The sequence below is a fragment of the Chlorocebus sabaeus genome, chromosome 21, assembly GCF_047675955.1.
Source record: "Chlorocebus sabaeus isolate Y175 chromosome 21, mChlSab1.0.hap1, whole genome shotgun sequence".
NCBI lineage: Eukaryota > Metazoa > Chordata > Mammalia > Primates > Cercopithecidae > Chlorocebus > Chlorocebus sabaeus.
The window spans coordinates 81,054,961-81,082,451 of NC_132924.1; the positions used below are offsets into that span (position 1 = coordinate 81,054,961).

The following is a 27,491-nucleotide window of genomic DNA, read 5'->3' on the forward strand; positions in this document are numbered from 1 at the left end:
ACCCACAAAGGGAAGCCCATCAGACTAACAGCAGATCTCTTGGCAGAACTCTACAAGCCAGAAGAGAGTGGGGGCCAATATTCAACATTCTTAAAGAAAAGAATTTTAAACCAAGAATTTCATATCCAGCCAAACTAAGCTTCATAGGCGAAGGAGAAATAAAATCCTTTATAGACAAGCAAATGCTGAGGGATTATGTCACCACTAGGCCTGCCTTACAAGAGCTCCTGAAGGAGGCACTAAACATGGAAAGGAACAACCGGTACCAGCCACTGAAAAAACATGCCAAATTGTAAAGGCCATTGATGCTAGGAACAAACTGCATCAACTAACGAGCAAAATAACCAGCTAACATCATAATGACAGGATCAAATTCACACATAACAATATTAACCTTAAATGTAAATGGACTAAATGCTCCAGTTAAAAGACACAGACTGGCAAATTGGATAAAGTCAGGACCCATCAGTGTGCTGTATTCGGGAGACCCATCTCATGTGCAGAGATACACATAGGTTCAAAATAAAGGGACGGAAGATCTACCAAGCAAATGGAAAACAAAAAAAAAAAGCAGGGGTTGCAATCCTAGTCTCTGATAAAACAGACTTTAAACTAACAAAGATCAAAAGAGACAAAGAAGGCCATTACATAATGGTAAAGGGATCATTTCACCAAGAAAAGCTAACTATGCTAAATATATATGCACCCAATACAGGAGCACCCAGATTCATAAAGCAAGTCCTTAGAGACCTACAAAGAGACTTAGACTCCCACCAAATAATAATGGGAGATTTTAACACCCCACTGTCAACATTAGACAGATCAACGAGACAGAAAGTTAACAACGATATCCAGGAATTGAACTCAGCTCTGCATCAAGCAGCCCTAATAGACATCTACAGAACTCTCCACCCCAAATCAACAGAATATACATTCTTCTCAGCACCACATCGCACTTATTCCAAAATTGAACACATAGTTGGAAGTAAAGCACTCCTCAGCAAATGTACAAGAACAGAAATTATAACAAACTGTCTCTCAGACCACAGTGCAATCAAACTAGAACTCAGGACTAAGAAACTCAATCAAAATCGCTCAACTACATGGAAACTGAACAACCTGCTCCTGAATGACTACTGTGTAAATAACCAAATGAAGGCAGAAATAAAGATGTTCTTTGAAACCAATGAGAACAAAGACAGAACATACCAGAATCTCTGGGACACATGTAAAGCAGTATGTAGAGGGAAACTTATAACACTAAATGCCCACAAGAGAAAGCAGGAAAGATCTAAAATCGACACCCAAACATCACAATTAAAAGACTAGAGAAGCAAGAGCAAACACATTCAAAAGCTAGCAGAAGGCAAGAAACAACTAAGATCATCAGAGCAGAACCGAAGAAGATACAGACACCAAAAAACCCTTCAAAAAATCAATGAATCCAGGAGCTGGTTTTTTGAAAAGATCAACAAAATTGATAGACTGCTAGCAAGACTAATAAAGAAGAAAAGAGAAAAGAATGAAATAGATGCAATAAAAAATGATAAAGGGGATATCACCACCGACCCCACAGAAATACAAACTACCATCAGAGAATACTATAAACACCTCTACGCACATAAACTAGAAAATCTAGAAGAAATGGATAAATTCCTGGACACATACACTCTCCCAAGACTAAACCAGGAAGGAGTTGAATCCCTGAATAGACCAATAACAGGTTCTGAAAGTAAGGCAATAATTAATAGCCTACCAACCAAAAAATCCAGGACCAGATGGATTCACAGCCGAATTCTACCAGAGGTACAAAGAGGAGCTGGTACCATTCCTTCTGAAACTATTCCAATCAATAGAAAAAGAGGGAATCCTCCCTAACTCATTTTATGAGGCCAACATCATCCTGATACAAAAGCCTAACAGACACACAACAAAAAAAAGAGAATTTTAGACCAATATCCCTGATGAACATTGATGCGAGAATCCTCAATAAAATACTGGCAAACTGAATTCAACAGCATATCAAAAAGCAAATCAATAAACGTAATCCATCGTACAAACAGAACCAAAGACAAACACCACATGATTATCTCAATAGATGCAGAAAAGGCCTTTGACAAAATTCAACAGCCCGTCATGCTAAAAACTCTCAATAAACTAGATATTGATGGGATGTTTCTCAAAATAATAAGAGCGATTTATGACAAACCCACAGCCAATATCATACTGAATGGGCAAAAACTGGAAGCATTCCCTTTGAAAACTGGCACAAGATAGGGATGCCCTCTCTCACCACTCCTATTCAATGCAGTGTTGGAAGTTTTGGCCAGGGCAATCAGGCAGGAGAAAGAAATAAAAGGTATTCAATTAGGAAAAGAAGAAGTCAAATTGTCCCTGTTTGCAGATGATATGTTTGTATATTTAGAAAACCCCATCGTCCCAACCCAAAATCTCCTTAAGCTGATAAGCAACTTCAGCAAAGTCTCAGTATACAAAAATCAATATGCAAAAATCACAAACATTCCTATACACCAGTAACAGACAAACAGAGGCCAAATCGCGAGTGAACTCCCATTCACTATTGCTTCAAAGAGAATAAAATACCTAGGAATCCAACTTACAAGGGATGTGAAGGACCTCTTCAAGGAGAACTACAAACCACTGCTCAACAAAATAAGAGGACACAAACAAATGGAAGAACATTCCATGCCCAAGGTAATTTATAGATTCAATGCCATCCCCATCAAGCTACCAATGACTTTCTTCACAGAATTGGAAAAAACTACTTTAAAGTTCATATGGAACCAAAAAGAGCCCACATTGCCAAGACAATCCTAAGCAAAAAGAACAAAGCTGGAGGCATCATGCTGCCTGACTTCAAAATATACTACAAGGCTACAGTAACCAAAACAGCATAGTACTGGTACCAAAACAGAAATATAGATCAATGGAACAGAACAGAGTCCTCAGAAATACCACACATCTACAACCATCTGATCTTTGACAAACCTGACAAAAACAAGAAATGGGGAAAGGATTCCCTATTTAATAAATGGTGCTGGGAAAACTGGCTAGCCATATGTAGAAAGCTGAAACTGGATCCCTTCCTTACACCTTATATAAAAATTAATTCAAGATGGATTAAAGACTTAAATGTAAGACCTAAATCCATAAAAACTCTGGAAGAAAACCTAGGCAATACCACTCAGGACATAGGTATGGGCAAGGACTTCATGACTAAAACACCAAAAGCAATGGCAACAAAAGCCAAAATTGACAAATGGGATCTAATTAAACTAAAGAGATTCTGCACAACAAAAGAAACTATCATCAGAGTGAACAGGCAAACTACAGAATGGGAGAAAATTTTTGCAATCTACTCATCTGACAAACGGCTAATATCCAGAATCTACAAAAAACAAATTTACAAGAAAAAAAAAACCAACCCCATCAAAGAGTGGGCAAAGGACACGAACACTTCTCAAAAGAAGACATTTATGCAGCCAACAGACACATGAAAAAATGCTCATCATCAATCGCCATCAGAGAAATGCAAATCAAAACCTCAATGAGATACCATCTCACACCAGTTAGAATGGCGATCATTAAAAAGTCATGAACCAACAGGTGCTGGAGAGGATGTGGAGAAATAGCACTTTTACACTGTTGGTGGGAGTGTAAATTAGTTCAACCATTGTGGAAGACAATGTGGTGATTCCTCAAGGATCTAGAACTAGAAATACCATTTGACCCAGCCGTCCCATTACTGGGTATATACCCAAAGGATTACAAATCATGCTGCTATAAAGACACATGCACACGTATGTTTATTGTGGCACTATTCACAATAGCAAAGACTTGGAGCCAAACCAAATGTCCATCAATGACAGACTGGATTAAGAAAATGTGGCACATATACACCATGTAATTCTATGCAGCCATAAAAAAGGATGAGTTCATGTCCTTTGTAGGGACATGGATGAAGCTGGAAACCATCATTCTGAGCAAACTATCCCAAGGACAGAAAACCAAACACTGCACGTTCTCACTCCTAGGTGGGAATTGAACAATGAGAACACTTGGACACAGGATGGGGAACATCACACACCGGGGTCTGTCATGGGGTGGGGGGAGTGGGAGGGATAGCATTAGGAGATATACCCAATGTAAATGACGAGTTAATGGGTGCAGCACACCAACATGGCACATGTATACCTATGTAACAAACCTGCATGTTGTGTACATGTACCCTAGAAGTTAAAGTATATTAAAAATAAAAATAAAAAATAAAACATATCATTCTCACAAACTACCCATCCCATGTAATGAGGATTTACTTACCAGGCACTGGTCACAATGCTGTCCTGTCACCAGACGCTTGCAGTAGCAGTGACCTGTCTCGGAATCACAAGGATTCCCTCCAGGAATCGTTCCCAGAGGATTGCAAGCACAAGCTGTATTAAAACAAAATGAGGTGGAGAAACACAGACCACATGAGTTTCAAATAATAATCTGGCTTTAGAATTACAAAGTAAAATGGGAATCCCAAAGACAAGAAAACTCCCAAACTTTTTAGCAAAGAGACTTACATTTACAACCAAATGGATCTTCACCACTTAAATCATAGAAGCCTTCTTTGCAAACATCACAATGTTCTCCTTCCACATGTAATTTACACCGACACTGGCCAGCAATGAGACCAGTAGAAAAATCAGTATAGCTGTCACAAATTCCCTCATTTTGAGAGCCAGCTGGGTCACATGTACATCCTGAGAAGAATGCAAAGCACCAGGTTAAAATCAGAAGGAAACTCAATGTATCTTTGTATAAATACATATATTCCCTTCAAACCTCTAAACCTCACAAAAGTCGACTAAAAGCAGCACAACTACCAAGTGAATTCCACTCCCAGCATCTTCGACTGCAACTACAATAACAATGTTGGTTTTGCTGCTCATACTTTGAGCTCCGAGACTACAGACTATTCAATTTGGAAGGCAATCTGAAGTAGGTCCCACATAGTGACATTTCCCAACATACGTTCACAGAAATTAGGATCTCGGATGTCCCTCTCTGGGTGCTGGTAGTAAAACGGCTTGCATTGCTCACAGTTGCGCCCCATGGTGTTGTGCTGACAGTCATCACACACGCCTCCACTGACGTTCCCCGTGGCCAGGTAAACAGCCATGTCAAAGTGACATGAGCTGGAATGTTCATTGCAGTTACATTCTGTGTGACAAGAGCAACATCAAGAAAAGCCTTTTAAATCTATGGACCAATGGAGGATGGGGGTGGCAGGAAGGAAGATCATTTAGGAAACCAGGGACCAGCTTCAGACAAAATGGCAGTCAACAAGCAGGACTCCTGGGGAAAAAGGACGCATCCACTGATGACATTGTTTAAACCCTAAAGTAGATGAGAAACCTCATATAAAATAAACAGTTATCTGACCTCTGTGGAAGAGAATGGGCTATGAAAAATGTAAACACCTCTAAGGGAAAGTCCCTTTGGAAGCATATGACAGAGGATGGCTGCCGTTCCACTGAGGGTGCATTCTGGTCCACTTGGGGTGGGACTGGATGGAAGGACACTGCAGCGAGGGACCTTCCAGATGCTGTGCTGCTAGGAAAGCCTGTCCACCAGCTCCCTGCTTCGAGGACCGTGAGGCCTCAGGATGGAGTCCCTCCTCCGTATTCCCATATTCCCACCACCACACCAGGCCAGAACACAGTGAGAAGGAAGGTCTGTTTAACAGCCAGCTAGCTGGCCTCCCTGGGTGCAGCGCTTCCCTCTGTGAGCCCATTCGGGAGTCATCTTGGCACCACCCAGCTTTAATCATCTTGCTTTCAGGTTTAACAATCCCATTTTTGTCTTTGTACAGGGAAGCTTGACTCAGCCTGGCCCTCCTGGGGCTCTGCACTCCAGCCTCCCACCTTGCCTGTCTCCCCCTGCAACACAACAGCCTGCAGAAGAGGGACTGTGTCTTATCTACTCACATCTTTGGTACCCAACAGAGTACTGCTGTCAATACACTGGTTGAACCAAACCTTGGAGTAATCTTTCCCAGCATGGACTCTGTGATGGTTTCAAGAACGTCCTTGCGACCTTGTGCTTCATGTTGTTGTTCTTACCTGAACTCCCTCCCCCCTGCCTTCTTCTCTTTTCCTTTTCTTTCCTCTCCTTCCTCCCCTCCCCCTCTTCCTCCCCTCCTCTCCCCTCTTCCTTCCCCTCTTCCCTCCCTCCTCCCTCCCTCGCTTCCTTCCTTCCTTTCTTCCTTCCTTCTCCAAGTTAAGTATCCATCAAGGGCCATCTGGGTTTTACCTACAAACAAAGCCTTGACCACTCCAGCTCTCACTGGTTGCTGAACTTCTCAAATAGTCCTTCTCAGTGGGGGCAAAGGCAGAGCTGCTCTTCAAGGGGAGGACATGTATCAGAATCACTGTGTGTGGAGTGGGGAGGGGCAGTGGTGTTGCTGGCTACACCTCCACCCAGATAAAACCCCTGAGATGGATGGAGGGAGGTATGCCAGAGGTCGCAGCTGGGCTGGCACAGAAACAGGGTCGAAAACCATATCTCTTAGACTTTCAGCAGCTACCATGCCATATTTTTCTTTCATTTTCTCTCGTGGTCATCTTGTCTTAAAAACAGGTACAAATGAAGTCCTGGCGTGGTGGCTCACACTTGTAATCCCAGCATTTGGGAGGCCGAGGTGGGTGGATCATTTGAGGTCAGGAGTTCAAGATCAGTCTGACCAACATGATGAAACCCCTTCTCTACTAAAAATACAAAAAAAAATTAGCAGGGCATGGTGGCGCGCGCCTGTAATCTCAGCTCCTCCAGGAGAATCGCTTGAACCCGGGAGGCAGAGGTTGCAGTGAGCTGACCGTGCCACTGCACTCCAGCCTAGGCAACAAAAACAAACAAACAAACGAAAAAAAACAAAAACAAAAAAACCAGGTACAATGTCAAGGACAGCACCTTAGTTTTCTACTGTAGCTGCCAAACTACTCAGAGGTCAGTGTCACACAGTAGGGGCTGCTCAGTAAATATTAATTAATTTAACTGAACGCATATTGTTGGTTGTCTAGGAGTATCAGGGTGAAGCTGGAAAAAAGACAGTAACTTTTCTTCCCTCTGCAAAACAGTATACTGTTATAGTACCTCTAATTAGGAAATGGATACTAGAGTCTGAATAGGTTTAAAATGTCCCTTCACACCTATAGTCCTAGCTACTTGGGAGGCTGAGGCAGGAGAATAGCATAAACCCGGAAGGGGAAGCTTGCAGTGAGCAGAGATAGCGCCACTGCACTCCAGCCAGGGCGACAGAGAGAGACTCCGTCTTAAAAAAAAAAAAAAAAGAAAAAAAAATGTTCCTTCATCAGAGACTTACTTTTACAGGCGTTGCTGTTTCGGCCTTCAGCAGGTCTCCAAGGTAAATCATGGTAGAAATCCATGCAGAGTTCACAATTTAAGCCCTTAGTGTTATGCCTGCACATGCAGTGTCCATGAACCTTGAAAGTTATAAAAACAGGAGAGAGCAAAGGAAGAGATATATGAATAGCCACATTTCTCCATAATCAATTGAAAGTGTAAAACCCTTTTTTGTACTAATCTCTAGCTCACCACAGAAAAGGGTTGTTTTTATTTTCTCCCTCCCTGCAGTGAGTTGTCTGTCTTGTTGATGGCTACATGCCCCATTTCTAGAATGTTCCTATTACATAGTGGATGCACAAGAAATATTTTATTATCTATGAAAATAACCCAGATGAACAAAATTAGTTACTTAAGATCCAAAAAAAAAACAAAACAAAACTTAAGAGGTTTTTTAAAAAAAACCTATTGTCATAGAAATCTACAAAAGTTATAATGTAGAGCTAAATGCATATATACTACCTGGAAACCAATTTATATTACTGCACGATTTACCAATAAGCCAAATAACCATTTATTTTAAAAGGTTTTTGTTAGCTAGCTTATTTTAGTTTCTTTTACTTCAGGCATAGCACTTAAGTTTTTCTTTGAATGACAGTAAAATTTAAAAAAATAATCATTTATCACACTTATATTTATTTTTTCCTTTTACGTAAGGAAATACAAGATCTTGAAAAAGAAATATATTAATTTGCTTGATGAAGGGCCCATGATATATGATTTTGCCTGTGTCACTGTAAGGCATACTTACCACCCTTGAGGCATATAAATGATAAATGAATTATGGCTTTTTGGTTCACTAAATATGCATGTATATGGGCATCTCACCTTCACAAGAGTTTCTACAGAATGGAATTCAGGAACAGGACAGACAGGTCCCTCCTGGACCCACCTTGGTGGGAATGGCAGTTAGCAGAAGACTAAAGTCCTGTTATTACCAGGTAGTTTTAGAAAACCAGTTCCAAAGCACATACCATAAGACCCTACTGTGTCTGAATCAACAGCACATGCTGTGAGACCCATGACAGTAACAGGACATTAGCTACACAGCTGATTTGTTATGCTGTAAAGGGAGTATAATCTACCTAGCAGTCTCTGAAAGATAGACCAATAAGATTAGAGAAATACCTCCCTCCCCTTCAGGCTCTGTCAAAAATTCAACTTTCGTTATGCAACAAAAGTTCTAACTGGAGTAAAGGGAAGGCAGAAGTTTTTAAAGGGCTGAATACACTCAATCCTGTACCTTCTCTGAAAAGGACTAACAATCTTTGAAAAGGCAACAGCAGGTAAGCATAGCCTTCATGAGGCGAGGCCACAGCTTAGTGAAAGGAACCCTGGGGCACAGTGAGGAGAGGCTTGAGCTCCCATCCGCTGCTCATTTACTTAGGGCTCTCTAGTAAATTACTTAATCCTCGGGCTCCTCTATCACCAATAGTTGGTCTAGGTGATCTCATAAATCCCATCTGGCTTTAAAATCCTCTAGGTCTATAAGAATTCTTCTAGATACTAGTAGAATACTTTAAACACATCTATCCATTTGGCAAATCACCCGAATCCCAAATTTCAAAATGTACGTAAGTTGCAAACGTGGCATAAAAGTGGGAAAAGAATGGAATTAAGAGGAAAAGAGAGAAAGAAATCAACTCCATCTGATCCCTAAAATGATATCCCATGGGTGTGGGTTAAAATTTTCCAGCTGTAGGCAGGGCACACTGGCTCACGTCTGTAATCCCAGCACTTTGGGAGGCCGAGGCGGGTGGATCACCTGAGGTCGGGAGTTTGAGACTAGCCTGACCAACATGGAGAAGCCCCGTCTCTACTAAAAATACAAAATTAGCCAGGCATGGTGGCGCATGCCTGTAATCCCAGCTACTTGGGAAGCTGAGGCAGGAGAATTGCTTGAACCCGGGAGGCGGAGGTTGCAGGTGAGATCGCACCATTGCACTCCAGCCTGGGCAACAAGAGCAAACCGCCATCTCAAAAAAAAAAAAAAAAAAAAAAAAAATTCCAGTTTTGGCCCAGCGCGGTGGCTGACGCCTATAATCCCAGCACTTTGGGAGGCTGAGGTGTGCGGATCACTTGAGGTCAGGAGTTTGAGATCAGCCTAGCCAACATGGTGAAACCCCATCTCTACTAAAAACACAAAAATTAGCCAGGGGTGGTGGTGTGGGCCTGTAATTCCAGGTACTCGGGAGGCTGAGGCACGAGAATTGCTTGAACCCAGGAGGTGGAGGTTGCAGTGAACCAAAATTGCACCACTGCACTCCAGTCTGGGCGACAGAACAAGACTCTGTCTCAAAAAAAAAACCTGTTTCTTTGGGTTGAGATCAATTTATGCCTTCTAGCATAATTGCGGTTTTTAATCTTCCCTAATGTAAAGGCAGACTCAATTGTTATTTAGACAACTTTTTAATCCTTGTTGACTAAAATATCTACTTTAGCAATAGCCTGAAGCAACAAATTCCAAAAATTCATCGTCTATGAAATAAGTAGTCTGTACATTCTCCGTGTCCAAGAAACTCTTCAAAGAGAAAATCAACAATCAACAACCTGTATGGTGCAAAGGGCTAAATGTAACTCTGTAAAACTACAACCCCCGGAAAATGTAAAAGGCTTAAGGTAAGACTAGCTTGACTTTGCATTTTAGAATCAGCCATGTAAAGGAGAAAGGTGCACAGAGGGCTTACTTACCATTCCTTCCACTTCTTCATTGAATCCATCCACAGGGGCACATTCGCTGGCATGACCATAGCAGAAGCAATTTCCTCGAACCACCATATCATAAACTGCATAATAATACTTTTCTCTGATTTCCATTCTGGAATCCAGAAGGTTATCTCCCAAAGTATGCAGTTTCACAAACTTGATTCTCAAGTTGGTAATTTTTAATAAATCTAAGAAGGTCATCAAGAAGGTGAAAAGTCTGATTAGACAAGCAAGAAGTTTTTTTTTTTTTTTGCATCATTTCTTTTTAGAGAAAGTCATGATACACGAAAATAGCATAAGTTCCCCATCTTGCATTATCTAGATGACTCCAATAATGAAGCCTAACATAACATGACTGGAAAGAGGAAAGCTTGCTGCCCTCTCATCCATTTCATAAGAATGTCGGCCAGGAATGGTGGCTCACACCTGTAATCACTTTGGGAGGCCAAGGTGGGCGGATCACCTGAGGTCAGAAGTTCAAAACCAGCCTTGACCAACATGGTGAAACCCCGTCTCTACTAAAAATACAAAATTTAGCTGGGCATCATGGCATCTGCCTGAAATTCAGGCTACTAGGGAGACTGAGGCTTGAACCTGGAAGGCGGAGGTTGCAGTGAGCCGAGATCGTGCCATTGCACTCCAGCCCGGGCAACAAGAGCAAAACTCTGTCTCCAAAAAAAAAAAAAAAAAAAAAAAAGAAAGAAAAAAAAAATTAGCCAGATGTGGTGGCTAATTGTAATCTGTAATCCCAGTTACTCTGGAGGTTGAGGCAGGAGAATTGCCTGAACAACAACAAAAAAGAGTATCTATTTTGTGATGGGTCTGTTTGCAGAACAACTGTTCAGGAAGAAGTGTGAAAGTGGATAAATTGTAAGAATGCAGCTGCATGGCTGCTGGAACCTGCGGGCAGACAGTAATTTGAAGTAGCACAATGCCCTCCGCTTTTAGTGTCAGTTTCAACATCAGAAAATTCCATTCAAGTGGGAAAAGATTTATCAAAGCACTCCAATACTCATTGTTATTATAAGATAGTTAGAAATATTTTTGTTTCTATTTTTGGAAAGGAAAATACTATTTGAAATTTCCCACCACTTAAATGACATTCAAGTTACCAAAATAGTGTTACTGCTATAGAATAATTATAACCCAAGGAGAGAATATTTCAAGTTTTTAAGCAACATTTTGGTCCACAATTTTTTTGGTCCCAGTTTTACAGAGCATTTCCTCATTTTTCAATATTATATAGTGACATAAGCATAAAGAAGTTTAGTATTAGGATGTGGGGCAAATTATTTTTTCTCAAATACAAGTTACTTGTAAATCAATTTTATCTTTCCCTCTTCTTCCTAGGTCTGCAGACTTATGCTCATTATAAACGCTGGGCTACCAACTACATTCTATAGCAACTAGACAAACCAAGGCCGTTCAACCTTCTCCACAGGGTTTTCATGAGTTACTAAGTTCTTCATGCTGAACTGGATCCCCAGAGGTTGATTCATCCATCTGCACTCTCAAGCTCTGTAGCCTGAAATGGCTCTTTACTGTCAGTTATGTCTATGTATTCTTATAATGTACAACATAAGACAACATGGTAGTGGCCCAGTGCATCAGATTCTTTCAAAGCCCAAATACAATTTCAAATGCTTTTAATATATGCATAGCTTACAATGAAGCTACAGAAATGGCTGCGGGTAGAAAGGGAAAGTCCATGTGTTAAACTTAGGTTCTTTGTAAACTCAAAAACTAAACAGAGAAACCGTGGTACTCCCCAACTGAATGGCAGTTATGAACGCGAACACTTCCTCCTGCACAAATCCTCCTGCACAAAATGAGCATAAGCGCCTATTGACAAGAGGCCAAACAACAAACTTGAAGAGTAGCTGGAGTATTTGGAAACCCTTGAACTGACCTCTGTGGAAACCCTCAGTAGAGCAAATACGCTCCCCCCACTCTCTCCTGCCATATTTAACAAGCGAGCCTCATCTTGACTGCTATTCTAAGAGGCAAATCACTTTTGAAGTGAGTCTCAGAGGTCTCAACAATACGCAACTAAAGAGATATTGCTCCTTTGATTACAAATTAAATCAAAACCATGATCAGCTAACATGCATGCTTCCGTAACATACAAAAAGATTCTCCAATGCCATTTAACAACAAAAGACAAAAGAATCAAAATAATAAAGACAACACATCCCCCAAGTCCCATAAATTTCACCTTACAAGGGGGCAGATGGTTGAGTCCTTTTAGGGACTTAGGGGGTGTCTGTCCCAGAGCCCATGTGGACATTTTTCACAACTGCATTTTGAGACATGGAGGAAAGCCCTCATGGCTCACTCAGAAATTGGTGCAGAGCTGGACACATCTATTAAATATTTGTTTTACAACAGAATGAATGAGTAAATTACAGACCAGAGACAGCCTGGGTCACATGTAACATTAATTTCAATGGGGAAGCAGCATTTTTCTGGCAATATTCCCCGGAATTTTTCCACTGTACTCTTCCATGCTTCAAGTTTGGAAGTTCCTTGGGGCCTTGGTTAAAAATAGGGCCTTCTGCAGCTGGGAGAGATCAGCAAGAATCAGCCCTGCCTCTACTCAACTGGTTGCACCTTAGTAGCAGGAGAGGCAGTCTCACCTTTCATTCCAACATTTGGGTCTAGTCCTGTGCAAAACCCAAACGACAGCCAATGGCGACAGCAACATCAACAGCAATAACTGTAGCAATAGCTTTGATTTACTGAACACATTTATGATTTATGAACACATTTAAATCCAGGACTTTGTGACTCCAAAGCCCATTCTTCTTTTTTTTTTTTTTTTTTTTTGAGACAGAGTCTCGCTCTGTCACCCAGGCTGGAGTGCAATGGCGTGATCTCAGCTCACTGCAAGCTCCGCCTCCCGGGTTCAAGTGACAGGTGCGCACCACCACGCCCAGCTAACTTATCTGTTTTTAGTAGAGATGGGGTTTCACCATGTTGGTCAGGCTGGTCTCAAACTCCTGACCTCATGATCCGCCTGCCTAGACCTCCCAAAGTGCTGGGATTACAGGCGTGAGCCACCGTACCCGGTGAGCCCATTCTTTTAATTACCATACATGCCTCCCAAGAAGATTAAAATGTAATTGTGTAATAAGAGCAGTTGTTGAATGTGGTAAAGAGCTCTGAACTGAGCACCGTAACATATGGATTCAAGATCTGACTGCCATTTAATAGCCATATCACCTTATGTAATAACATCCAACTCTATAAGCTTCAGCTTATTCTTCTATTAAATGGAAATGCAACCCTCATTTTATTGAGTATACTGAGTATGGCAGAGACTTCTGATTTCTCTTCAGTATTCTTTCTTCCCTTCTTCCTTTGACAGTAACAGCCCTCACCAAGAGTGTTAGTAGAGCACATGACCACCTAGAGATGTTTCCCAGTGTCTCCTGCAGTACAGCCATGTGACTAATTCTGGCCAATGAGATGTGAGCAGAAGTGACATGTACAACTTCCACATCTCATTTTTTTTGTTTTTTGAGACAGAGTCTTGCTCTGTCACCCAGGCTGGAGTACAGTGGCGCGATGTTGGCTCACTGCAACCTCCGCCTCCTGGGTTCAAGCAATTCTCCTGCCTCAGCCTCCTGAGTAGCTGGGATTACAGGCATGTGCCACCACGCCCAGCTAATTTTTGTATTTTTAGTAGAGACAGAGTTTCACCATGTTGGCCAGGCTAGTCTCAAATTCCTGACCTCAAGTGATCTGCCCACCTTGGCCTCCCAAAGTGGTGGGATTACAGAAGTGAGCCTCTGCACCTGGCCTATGTCTCCTCTTTAAATGGAATTTGCTTGCCTCATCTTCCCTCTTCTCCTGAGTTGAGATGAGGACATGGTGGTGGTGGTCTAACTCTAACCATGTGAATAAACCTGGAAACATGGGTGGCCTTATAACTAGGGTTGCCAGATTTAACAATAAATCGTTAAATATAAACAACACTCAGTTAAACTTGAATTGCAGATAAACAATCATTTTTTAGGATAAAGTGTGTCTCAAATATCACATGGGACATAGTTATACCAATCACAAATATTGCACAGGAAACACTTGTACTAAACACAAATATTACATGGGGTATATGGGATATAGTTATGCTTAAAAAAAGAATGATTTATCTGCAAATGTAACTGGGCATCATCCTGTATTTTTATCTGGTAAGTTTAATTATGGCAATTGAGCTACATTTCTTCTCTAGAAAACTCTTTGGTGGGTTTCATAAGAGAGAAAGAAACTTTCACCTTATTTGAACAACTAGATTTGGGGGGACACTTTGATACAAAAGCCCAATATATACCCTAATTAATGTACTGAGCAATAAAATCAGGTATTATGATCAATATAATTACTTGATAACTTCTAAATCTTATATCGGATGTATTGTATTTACATCTTATATCAGATGTAAATGTATTCTCTATCAGTGGAGAGTAATTATTGCTAATTTCAAGACCCTCTGGTCAGATAATGCAGAGAAAGAAGGAAAATGAGGAAGGTAGATTTAGCACCGAATATTTAGATTCTGAGTAAGACTTATTCCATGGTTGCTGTTTACCATCAAAACTTTTATTTGGACCAGGCGCGTTGGCTCACGCCTGTAATCCTAACACTTTGGGAGGCCAAGGTGGGTGGATCACCTGAGGTCAGGAGTTCGAGACCAACCTGGCCAACATGGTGAAACCCTGTCTCTACTTAAAATATAAAAAAACTAGCTGGGCGTGGTGGTGGGAACCTGTAATCCCAGCTACTCAGGAGGCTGAGGCACAGAAGAATTGCTTGAACTTGGGAGATGGAGGTTGCAGTGAGCCGAGATCACGCCATTGCACTCCAGTGTGGGCAATAACAGTGAAACTCTGTCTCAAAAAACAAAACAAAACAAAAACTTTTATTTGAGCCAGGTGCAGTGGCTCATGCCTGTAATCCCAGCACTTTGGGAGGCTGAGGTGGGCGGATCACCTGAGGTTGGGAGTTCAAGACCAGCCTGACAAACATGGAGAAACCCCATCTCTACTAAAAATATAAAGTTAGCTGGGTGTGGTGGCTCATGCCTGTGATCCCAGCTACTTGGGAGGCTGAGGTAGGAGAATCACATGAACCTGGGAGGGGGAGGTTGCGATGAGCCAAGATCGCGCCATTACACTCTAGCCTGGGCAACAAGAGCAAAACTCCATCTCAAACAAAACAAAACAAAACAACGAACAAACAAAAACAAACTTTTATTTGAAAATGAACTTACTCTGTATCCTCGGGCTATAAGGATCTTCTATTTTGAAAGCAGGATCTAAAGCACGAAATATCACCTAAAAATGGAAACAAGAGTAACTGGTATTATTGCAATAATCAAAAAGTAGATTTGCAAGTAGAATGTAAAACACAGAAGCAAACAAACCTCTCCTTCAGTTGAGGGTTCAATGTCAGAATATCGGGAATCACAAATTATGTCATCGACTTTTTTCATGGGGCCAGTTGAAATGCCTGGAAATGAGGCCTCACAGTCATAGGCGAAGTATCTGTACACGCCCCAGGTTTTCCCAAAGTCAGACGATCGTTCTATCAGCATAGCAGCTGGACGGAATGTCTAAAGGCAGGAGCAAAAATCTCGTTTGATGTTTTTTATTGGTAGTCTGTATTTTTTTTAATCTCAGGTAAAAATGTCACTCAACTGCATGCCACAAACTTGAACGGCATGTGGTTTGTATTTCAGACTGTGGCTGGATTTCAAATAATTTAAGCTGTTCCACGGAGCCTCTTCTCACAAGGAAAGTGTCTAGCCTCTAAAATGGGCACTTTTCCCCACCCTACCGGATAAGTAAACTGTTTCTCTTTAGAAGATTATAAACAGGCACTTTCGTGTATTTAGTCACCATGTACACTGTAATATGAGTGGCAAGTTTGAGTGCTTGTTCCTTCATTCGTTCATTTAATCATTCAATAAATGTATGACTACCTCCTTAGTAGCAGCCAGTGGCCTATATGCTGTGTATATGCTATACACAGTCCCATGAGGTACAGATATGGGTGTCAATAAGTTGCAATATGCTATGTCAAACACCATAGTAGGGTCGCATGCAATGTGCTTTGGAAAAGGAAGAGGAAGAAATTAATAACTCAAGAAGCTGGAAAATCCAGCAGTTCCACATTATTAGGTATATACCCGGAAGAATTGAAAACAGGAACTCAAACAGAGACTTGCATATGAATGTTCACCACAACAGTATTTTTCACAATAGCCAGAAGGCGGAAACGACCCATGTACCCATCAACTGATGAAGATAAACAAAATGTGATATATACATACTGTGAAATATTACTCAGCCACCAAAAGGAACGAAATGCCAATACATGCTACAACATGGATGAACCTTGAACGCATTATGCTAAGCGAAATAAGCTACACAAAAGGACAAATATTATATGATTCCACTTGTATGAAATACCTAGAATTGGTTAAGTAGACAGAGACACAAATTTGATTAGCAGTTACTACAGGCTGGGCAGAGAGGCAATAGCCACAGAATTTCTGTTTGGGCTGATGAAAAAGTTCTGGAAATAGACAGTCTTAGTGGTTGCTCAACATTGTGAATATACATGACATCACCGAATTATACATTTAAAAATGGTTAAAATGGTAAACTTTCTGTTATGGATATTTTACTGCCAAGAAAAAAAAAAAAAAAAAAAAAAAAAAGCTAGGAATACTTCACAGAGAAGAAGGCATAAAATTGGATCTTTTTTTGAGACAGAGTCTTGCTGTCGCCCAGGCTGGAGTGCAGTGGCATGATCTCAGTTCAATGCAACCTCCGCCTCCTGGGTTCAAACAGTTCTCCTGTCTCAGCCTCCGGAGTAGCTGGGATTACTGACACGTGCCACCACGCCCAGCTAATTTTTGTATTTTTAGTAGAGATGGGGTTTCACTATGTTGGCTAGGCTGGTTTAGAACTCCTAACCTCAGGTGATCCACCCACCTTGGCCTCCCAAAGTGAGGGGATTCCAAGTGTGAGCCACTGCACCCGGGCCAAATTGGATCTTAGAAGGGCAACAAGGTATTTTCCAGGCAGTGGGTAGAGGTAGTTACATGTAGCAGAAGAGGTTGGTCGGGCCTGGATAAGAAGGAGTGGCCATGCTAAGGGACTTATCTTTTTGCAATGAAAAGGGAACACTAAAAAATTTAAGTGGACGAATGAAATGATCATATTGCGCTTTAGAAAAATAACTCTTGTGGTAGAGTTACTGGACATGGACAACACAAAGCACAGGAAAACCAAGTGAAAGAAAAAAGATGAAGGTTTTAACTTGAGAAGTTACAATGTAGATAGAAAGGGATGGAACCGACCACTCTGAAAATTTAGTGACAGAAGACTATATTGAATTACACTGGGTGATCAATTAGACTGCAGCGGAAAAGGCAGAGTGAGGAAAGAAATGCAGGCACCTGCACTTGGGTAGATGTGTTGCCAATGACAACAATAGGGAAGAGGCGTGAAAGCATTTGGTTGTAGGCGAATTAGTCACATGTGTGACGTCCACGTGAGACACCCATCAGGCACTTGGAAAAAGTGGTCTGCACTCAGTTGCAAGAAGGGAGCTTGAAACATTAATTTGGGAGTCACTGCGCACACATACTATTTGAAACCTCCAAGTATACGATGTCTCAAAAAAAAAAAAAAAAGAAAGAAAGAAAAAGGAATGGGCAAGATAAAGAGTGTCTAAGTCTGTGCTCCAGAAAAACGTATCAACCAGGGGCTAGACAAGGAAAACCGAGTGGTGCCAGTACCACTCATTACATTATTTACTTGAGCCCTCTATAATTTGGGCTTATTTGTGTTTCTGCAAAAGTCATATGTTGAAGACGTAACTCCATACTTCAGGTCACTGTGTGTGGAGATGTGCTCTTTAAAAAGGTAATGAAGGTTAAATGAGGTCATGAGGGTGGGCTCTCATCATATATGACTGGTGTCCTTGTAAGAAGAGATGAGAACACACACATGCACAGAGTTCCGACCGTGTGAAGACACCGGGAGAAGACAGCCATCCCAAACCAAGGAGAGAGGCCTCAGCAGAAACCAACCCTGCCAACACTTTACCCTGAGATTCCCAGCCTATGGAACTGTGAGAATATACATTTCTGTTGTTTAAGCCACCCAGTCTTGTGACACTGTGTTATCGCATCCCTAGGAAACCAGTGCACCCTCACAACACATTTGTCTGACAAATGAGAAAACTGAGGCTTGGAGACATTGATTTGCTAGTTATAGGCAGAGCTTAGATTCAAATCCATGCCTATCTTTCTCCCTCACTGGCTAAAGGCATAGAAGACTGGAAAATGAGTGTCAGATAGGAAAGAGAAAAAAGGCAGTCTTCTGAAACCAAGGCAGGAGGGAGATTTAGGAGGGTGTGGTGAACAGAGAAAACTGGAAGTAAAAGATGAAGCAGAAAGAGCACTGAAAACAGGCAATCAGGCAAAAGCTTTGACACTGACCAACACAGTGATGCATTTTGGGAATTGGAAGTCACGTTACAAGGGAAGATCAAAGGAAAGTTCAGTTGACCTAGAAAACAGAACCTAAATAAAGACACTTACTTCTGAATTAAAACCAATGCTTAACAGAAATTTGGGTGAGGGTTAACGCTGAAAACTAGAAATATGCTTAAGCTTCCTTTAGCCCTCCTTAATAATCCTGCTGGGCCTTTTCTCTGATAAAAGATGTCAAGGATAAGAAAATGGACAATTACGTTTTGACTCTTTGACTTATTCACTCACTAGCTGCTCAGGTTTTTTTTTCACCTACTCAGGAATATAAGAAAATGATACCATATTCAACTCAAGACAGTATTAGCCTAAGAATTTTAAAATAAGAGAGAAAAATTCCTAAGGACTAACTGAACCATGTGTGCCACGTACCATGGCAAACTCCCTGTGAGAACCCGGCTGGGAGGCTTGGGGAGAGTCAGAGAGGGGAAGGTCTGAAAAAGTGTGAAAGCCATTTCTGGCTGTGCTTCCTTCTCCCTCTCTTTTGGAAACTTTCAAGTCCCAAAGGACCATTGACGAGTCATCCAATTTCCTGTGGAGTTAAGAAGTTGCTGGAAACCAGAACAACACATTTTACCTAAAGAATAGAATCCTTTCCATGCTCTCTGCTTAGTCATCAACCTTCTCAGGCCTGCCATTGCTGCACAGTTGCCTCCGAATTTATAATAAACAAAAGACCTATGAGTTTTTTGTGTCTTTTTGAGATAGAGTCTCGCTCTGTTGCCCAGGCTGGAGTGCACTAGCACAATCATAGTTCACTGCAGCCTTGACCTCCTGGGCTCAAGCGATCCTCCAACCTCAGCTTCCTGAGTAGCTGGGACTACAGGTGTGTGCCACCATGTCTGGCTAATTTTTAAATTTTTTGCAGAGACAGGGTCTTGCTATGCTGCCCAGGCTGGTCTTGAACTCCTGAAGCTCAAGCGATCCTCCCACCTCAGCCCCTCAAGTGTTGGGATTACAGGGATGAGCCACCATGCCCGGCCAAGAGTTATGAGTTTTGAAACATCTAGCAATATAGAAAAACATACTGTGTACATGCTAAATGAGCTTTTGCTAGTCTAAATCTACTTAGCAATTAGCCGTCTCTACGGCAAACTTGGGGAAAAAAATCAACAACCTCAGTTTTCTTCCTGATTTCACTACTGTTAGTAGCTTCACCATCTTCCTAGTTATTTCATTTGACTTTCTAAGTAATTTTTTTTTTAAGTGAAAGCAAGTTTATTAAGAAAGTAAAGGAAGAAAAGAACAGCTACTCCATAGGCAGAGCAGCCCTAAGTAATTTTTGATTCAGCCCTTTCCTTCCACTGTTCTGCTTCTAATATTTCTCTACTTCATGGTTCAGCTTTTGATTTTAAAGGATCCAAATGACTGCCCTTAGAAAACAGGGGCTCCTCATCTTGGCAATGATCCTCAAAGGCAGTAACAGCAGAAAGTATCAGAGTATGGCAGTGAGTGGACACATGGGATTTGAAAAAGCTTTCTAAGATACAGGACTCCTGGGTTGCAGGAAGAGGCTCCCTCCTACTTGAGAATCATAGCCAGTTTTTTCATTAGCACCAACCCTCCATTAATGTTTCATCAATGCTGACATCAATAGAGCCTCCCAACATGCCCTTTATTTTTGCCATCCCAGTCCTTGCTTTGTATTTCCTCTTGGGCTACCTTCCTGAAACACAGGTCTCCTTTTCTTGTCAAAGGTTTCCAATTTTTTTTTGGTATTCATTTTTTTTTTAAATTAAAGATCCAGAAATCTGGATCTTTAAGATTGGCATAAACAAAAATAAAGCACAAAATAGCAAGATAGCTGCAGTTACTAACTGCAAGAATATAGTAAAAAACAGTCATACTAAATGTTAATGTTTTTGCAACAGAATTATCCCAATCACCTCAGAGTAGAAGATTTTGGCAAGAAATGATCATTCATTATTAAAAATATGAAAAGAGGCCGGGCGCAGTGGCTCACACCTATAATCCCAGCATTTTGGGAGGCAGAGGCAGGTGGATCACTTGAGGTCAGGAGTTCGAGACCAGCCTGACTAACATGGTGAAGCCCTGTCTCTACTAAAAATAAAAAATTAGCCGGGTGTGGTGGCACATGCCCATAATCCCAGCTACTCGGGAGGCTGAGACAGAAGAATCGCTTGAACCTGGGAGGCGGAGGTTGCAGTGAGCTGAGATCGCACCACTGCACTCCAGCCTGGGCAACAGAGTGAGACTCCGTCTCAAAAAAAAAAAAAAGAATTTCTAAGATTGACCAGTTGTAACGGCTCCCTTTTTCTTATAAAGTTCACACTCCCTAGCAAGGAGTCAATGCCCTTTGCGTCTAATCTGCTTTTCTACTTTTACTTTACTTTCATTCTCTCACTACCCCAAACTCGAGGCAAATCTACATAGCACTTGCTGAGCAAACCCTGACCCACTGTCCCACCAACAGTGCCTTGCTCGCAGACTGTTTTCCTCTGGCCATGAATGGCCTTTCTTCCATCTCCTCCCACTGACATCCTGCTCTCCCTTCCTGGCCCAGGTCAAGTGCAGTCCCAGTCCTAGGTTTCCTCTTTATTGCAGGCTAAAATTAATCTCACCCTCCTCCGGGCTAACATACATTGTCTGAACTTCTGCTGTAGTCATTAGCACCTTCTGTCATGTACTGTAAGTTATTTGCAAGTATATCTTTCTCCCCTGGAAGACTGGAAGCTCCTGGAGGGCAGTCACTATTCTATCTTTACAATTTCCTGTAAGGGTTAAAGTAGGGTAGTTTCTTACAAACAGAAGATGGTTGAAATCATTTATCCACTTATTCTTTCGTTCAGTAAACATTTGTAGAGCAATTACTATATGCCAAGCATCTGCATTTATAAAGACTTTCAGGTTCCCACTATATGCCAGGCCAGCAAGATTATCCGAATTCCTAGAACAGAAGGGAACAGGCCAGGTGCAGTGGCCATGCCTGTAATCCCAGCACTTTGGGAGGCCAAAATGGGCAGATTGCCTGAGGTCAGGAGTTCCAGACCAGCCTGGCCAACATGGTGAAACCTGTCTCTACCAAAATACAAAAATTATCCAGGTGTGGTGGCATGTGCCTATAGTCCCAGCTACTCAGGAGCCTGAGGCAGGAGAATTGCTTAAAACCAGGAGGTGGAGGGTGCAGTGAGCTAAGATTGCACCACTGCACTCCAGCCTGGGCAACAGAGCGAGACTCAGTATTTAAAATACAAAAAACAAAAAACAGAGGGGAACAGGAGAGCATCACCATTCTGTCTTATGTCCTATGATGTAGGTATTATTCCTCTTCCCATTTACCAATGAGGAAGTCACAGCTCTGGCCACACATGCCAAGAAGGAGCAGACAGGGATTCACACCCCATGTACCCAACCCCATAGATGTTGCTTTTCTCACTGGAGCTAGGACCCAAAGGATGAGTTGTTTTCTCATAAACCAGTGTGATAACTTGTACCTATTCTTTTTCTTGAGACAGGGTCTCACCCTGTCGCCCAGGCTGGAGTGCAGTGGCATGATCTTGGCTCACTGCAACATTTGCCTGCAGGGTTCAAATGATTCTCCTGCCTTAGGCTCCCAAGTAGCTGGGACTACAGGCACGTGCCACCACGCCTGGCTAATTTTTGTATTTTTAAGAGCCGGGGTTTCACCATATTGGCCAGGCTGGTCTTGAACTCCTGACCTCAAGTGATCTGCCTGTCTTGGCCTCCCAAAGTGTTGGGATTATAGGTGTGAGCCACCACACCTGGCCCCAGCTTATAGCCATTCTGCGTGTCTCAGTTCAATCACTGCCCCCGTTTTACCTTCTGCACCTACATGAGTAAATTCATCTTTCTCCCACTGTATTCACCTGAGTGAGTATTCAATTACAAAACATGTGCCCAAAGGACTTTTGGATCTAGATGAACTCAGAACTATCCATGTATATGAACAAATGCCCTCTGCAAAGGAAAAGATAGGATCATAAACATTAATAAAGATGATTTTGAGTACTCTTAGGTGTCACATAACTTAAAGGTAACATCCTTATATGCCGACGAGCACCAGTTTAATCACCAGATTGATTATGTGGTCAGTGAAGGGACAAGTGGTTGGTGACAAGGAGTAGTTGACGATTTATTTAGTGAAACCTTCCCCACCACTCTCAATACCAGGTGTCACAGTCACAGTGCCCACCTTCCTGCTCCAGCAGGAACAGCAGGCTGCTGGGGAGTGGGCACGGGGATGAAGGCTCAGGCCTGGGAACTGCACAGCCCAACGTCCCTCCTAGTTGCATTCTGACTCCCACGCCCACCCTAGCTCCTTGGCCTCCCACTTTGGTGGCAGAGACAGTGAGATTTTCATGGCTACCTGCCCACATGGTAAATCTATCCTTGGCACCTTTTCCTTTCCTGAGAGGGTGTAGATAAGGTTCCCAACTCCAAATGAAAACTATTCAAAAGTGATTTTTAATCTGAGAAGCAATAAGTAAATTATGGGTTTTCTGTGCGCCAATGTGTACTTTAAGCCATGTGAAGTCTGTCATTTCCAGGCAGCTGCTTAAGAAGAAACAAAGGGACTTTGTACAGAGACATTCCCTAGTTCTGGAGTCATTTTACATCTCTCAAAGAAAAATGATGAGAAAATCCACATTTAGGAAGGCATTACACATTTCTTAAGGAACTGTAAAACTGTTCCCACAAATTTTGCAAAACTTTGAAAACCAAAGAGAATACACTTCCTTTCCAGTTACCAAAGTCAGTATTAAAGCATAAACACAAGGGACCAGGGATTTACTCTCCAGATGTTTTACTGCAGTTTGGAAGAGGGTCAACACTGCCTTACTCTATGGGGAAATAAAAAGATACCTAATTAAAAGTTTACAGTTGAATTACCTTAGAATAGAGGCTCTTTCTACTTATTGTCATGAAAATAGAGTATTTGTTAAATGTAGTTATTCATGCTGATGTTTTAAAAACTGCTCAATTACCCCAATTTATGGCAACAATATTTAAGTTCCCACTTAGGTCAACTCACATCTGACATCCATTGTGAAAGGGGACATTACACAGCACTCTCATGTGTCATTTGTGAGAAAGTTATGGATTTCTTACCTTGAAAGTCATTATGAGATGAGTAAAATGGAATTCTGCTTCCAAATCCAGTTGGACAGTTACATTTTCCACACCTACGGGAGATTAAAAAAACAAAACAAAACAAAACAACAAATGAAACTGTAAACAGAAACATCTGTGAATAGTTGAGACTATGTTTTAAAATTATTTTTATGTTCCCCATAGAAAGTATCCTTGCATTCTACCTTAAGCTGAAGCTGAAACTAAATAATAATCCCGTGGTAAAGCACAAGTCGAATGATTCTTTAGTTTTCCACAAATCATTCTGGAGTTCAACAGATTGAATCTGCTCACTGGAACAAGACATCTGGCAGAGTGCCCCTAGCTGCTGTCAAGAAAGACATCCTTTGCCTAGCCAGAAGTGAAACATCTTCCCAACCCTCTAAGCCAAGCTGCTCTCAAAGGAAAAACGGGAGGGCACTTCCTGTGCACAGTAGGGGGTCAGCTTGCAGTCTGATGCACAAGGACACAATCCTCCTCCAGTAGACACACAAATATTCCTTTTTCTCTATGCAGCAGCAAAGAAAATAAATAAGAGTCTACCACATATGTTAGTTATACTACAACGTAGAAAAACCTGTCCCTGATGGGGAAACCTTTGGATGCATTTCCACAATGAAAAACAATGCCAGAGGAAAAAAGAGTCGGTCAAATAAACTGGCTCAGAACAAATACTAACATCTTCTCTTTCAGGGGAAAGCCTGAACAAACAAATGAGCCTTTGCACCCTTGCCCCGAGGGTCAATCAGTCTCACTTAAACACATTAAAAAGGCCACTGGAATTCCAGAGATGGAAAGCACCTCCTCCCCAGTCCCTAGAGCTCTCAAGCCTGCCTGTTCAGCAAGGGAGACTTTCCATGCTTCTTGTGTTTGAGAGAGCTTTTGGGGTCCATCTTCCAGAGCAAAAGAGTCTTAAATGCGGGAAGACAGGAATGTGTCAGAATGAATCATGTCACAGGCTGGTGTATTTTCAGGAAATCAGGAGGACCTTTTGAAATAAACTCTCTTGCTGGAAAATTGCCAAGTCAATTGGGGGGTGGAGGCGTGGAAAGTGGTCACTAGAACGGATATGAGTTAGCTGGAATGTTAAAAGAAAAACATTATAATCATACTAACTAATCTTATCTAACTTATTAAAAAGAACCATATTACAGAACTACAATGGGCATTTATTTTTGAGTGAAATGTTAGGCAACTGTATGTCTCTCCTCTTCCAGGCTTTTAAAAACCTACAATATTTGTTCAAAATTAAGAGATAACAAAATAATGTAAAGTGCGAAGCAAGACTAGTGCCATTTCTGTAACCTAAGAACATATGCTGCAATGTGTGCACCAAAAGCACATTCCATTTTGATTTATAACCTGATAAAGCACTACAGGCTTTTTTTATATGGGAAGAAAAATCCAGAAAAAAGAAACAAGGTCATTCTTCTATAGTATATTGGATTTCTGTCAGACCTAGGAGTAGATCATCATGATGGATAAAAATAGTTGTACATTCCAAGCTCATTTCTGTGCCTGGACACTGATAATTTAACCCCACCATGTATAAGCACAACTTTGCAAAACACACAGAAAATAGATAAAATCACGTTCATAAAGTCTTCAATTGTGATCAGACAACACAGAGATGATAGGGTATAGTAACAATCAGTCTGACTTTCTAAAGACTAAGTTCCATCAGTCTAATCTCATCTAATTTCTTGTGACAGAGTGACAGAGAACTCAAGCCCCTCTACTGGAAAATCTCTTCTTTCTGGCATCTGGTCCCTTTTGTCCCACAGATTCAAAGTTGTAGAAGTTGATTAACTCGACATAACCAAGACAAATCTTCCTCTAGAACTACAGCACATGATAAACTGTTTCACTGTCTGTTGACAGTAAAATGGGGACAGTCTCGATCCTAATGTTGAGACATCTTGTTCAAACTGTCTTTCACTGGAAGAATGTGGGAGATCAGGAAATGCTCCTAGTCTTTGTCATAAGCTTGCTGCTGTTTCAGAAGTCTGAATGGGATGCATTGCAGATTTACAGAAACTTCTCTTTCACACTGAAGTATCAACCAAAATATGCCCCCATAAGAATGAATATGGCTCTAAATGATACATGCTTTCTGATGACCCAGTGAAGTTTGTAACCAGTGAATTGCCAAGGCCAACCAATGAACAAATCAACTCTCCCTAGAAACCAATAGTCTAGAAAATATTGCAATTTAACGGTCAATGATAACCGGGCGTGGTGGTTCACGTCTGTAATCCCAGCACTTTGGGAGGCCAAGGCAGGTGGATCACGAGGTCAGGAGATCAAGATCATCCTAGCTAACACGGTCTCTGCTAAAAATACAAAAAAATTGGCCGGGCGTGGTAACATATGCCTGTAATCCCAGCTACTCAGGAGGCTGAGGCGGGAGAATCACTTGAACCCAGGAGGTGGAGGTTGTAGTAAGCTGAGATTGCGCCATTGCATTCCAGCCTGGGCGACAGACAGAGTGAGACTCTGCCTCAAAAATAAACAAACAAACAGTCAATGATAAAGAAATCTATTAAGGGTGTTTGTCTTTACAGAATGATAGATGGCTGCAACAGCATCCATAAGGCTCCCCAGGTGTAGGGTATAGAATGAAGAAATCTAGTAGTCTCCAGGCTTTTTAACGACCAGGGTTATGTTCACTTCTTTGAGGATACTTTCACATTTTTTTTAAAAGAAGATCTAATGGTACATTGTTGATTAACAAAAACACTAACTCTACCTTTATTCCCCAAATTTCAGCATCCGAGTTTGAAATAAATGTGAAACTCATCTGGGCTTCATGGCACAGCAACAGTAAAATTATATTTGATGAATGTATTAAACCAAATCCCAAACAGCAAAGACAGGAAAAAGGGTGTAATTCATGCAATCACTGGAGGAACCATTTGACTTGGGGTCATATCCATGTTGACAGAGTCTTTGAAAAATTACATCTTGCTGCTTATTCACAGTGCTATTATTACTATCAAGAAATTTTCTGTAGATGAAGGAAGGCGGTGAGGGGTGGAGTGGGGGCTGTGATTCTGCCCCTTCCTTTGGGATTGATCAAAGTGAAAGATGTTATGTTTTGTGGAAGAATAAGGGCCTGAGACAGTACCCATACCCTCCCCACACAGCCCCCCGGCACACAAGCACTCTCTCCAAAAGCCCCTCAGAATGAGGACTATGAAATGCTCCTTTGGTCTAGCATGAAAGACTGCTTTCTTATAGGAAATACATGCTTCAGGAAGAAGGATAAGATTTTACCAAGAGAAGTTAGTGCTCCAGGCAGTCAATCTGTCAGAGGCCATACTTACAGGACAGAGAAGCAAATCATAATTACAAACACCCAGGAACCTGTAAGCTCCACCCAAGTTATCAATCACACTCAATGGAACTGGTCCCCACACCAACCACATACCATTTTCAGATTGCCACCAAATCTTAAGGCGGTTTGGCGCAAATGTAGTGACCACATTTTCAATGAGATGGCTGTCAGGATTCAGGGTCTCATGATAAGGATCTTGGGAATTGCATATGAAGCATTTTTTGTCCTCCTGAAAACAAAGTTGAGTTCATCAGTCTAGAAAGCAACCTCATTAAAAACATTTTTAATTAAAAAAACCCCATCAAGCCCATAATACAAAAATCAACCTATTAGCTTCAA

General features: G+C 41.5%; 1 protein-coding gene across 2 annotated transcripts in view; it reads right to left on the reverse strand.

Annotated features, from left to right (window-relative positions):
• LAMB1 (laminin subunit beta 1) overlaps positions 1 to 27,491 on the reverse strand; it is an 84,826-nt gene that overhangs the window by 52,390 nt on the left and 4,945 nt on the right. For both annotated transcript variants that reach the window (XM_007982563.3, XM_073009249.1), the window contains 9 exons: positions 27,246 to 27,381; positions 23,795 to 23,868; positions 15,563 to 15,751; positions 15,410 to 15,473; positions 10,123 to 10,325; positions 7,391 to 7,511; positions 5,041 to 5,229; positions 4,590 to 4,769; positions 4,342 to 4,454 (listed from right to left, as the gene is read on the reverse strand). In XM_007982563.3, coding sequence (XP_007980754.3) covers positions 4,342 to 4,454; positions 4,590 to 4,769; positions 5,041 to 5,229; positions 7,391 to 7,511; positions 10,123 to 10,325; positions 15,410 to 15,473; positions 15,563 to 15,751; positions 23,795 to 23,868; positions 27,246 to 27,381 — 1,269 coding nt within the window. The remainder of the gene's footprint in view (positions 1 to 4,341; positions 4,455 to 4,589; positions 4,770 to 5,040; positions 5,230 to 7,390; positions 7,512 to 10,122; positions 10,326 to 15,409; positions 15,474 to 15,562; positions 15,752 to 23,794; positions 23,869 to 27,245; positions 27,382 to 27,491) is intronic.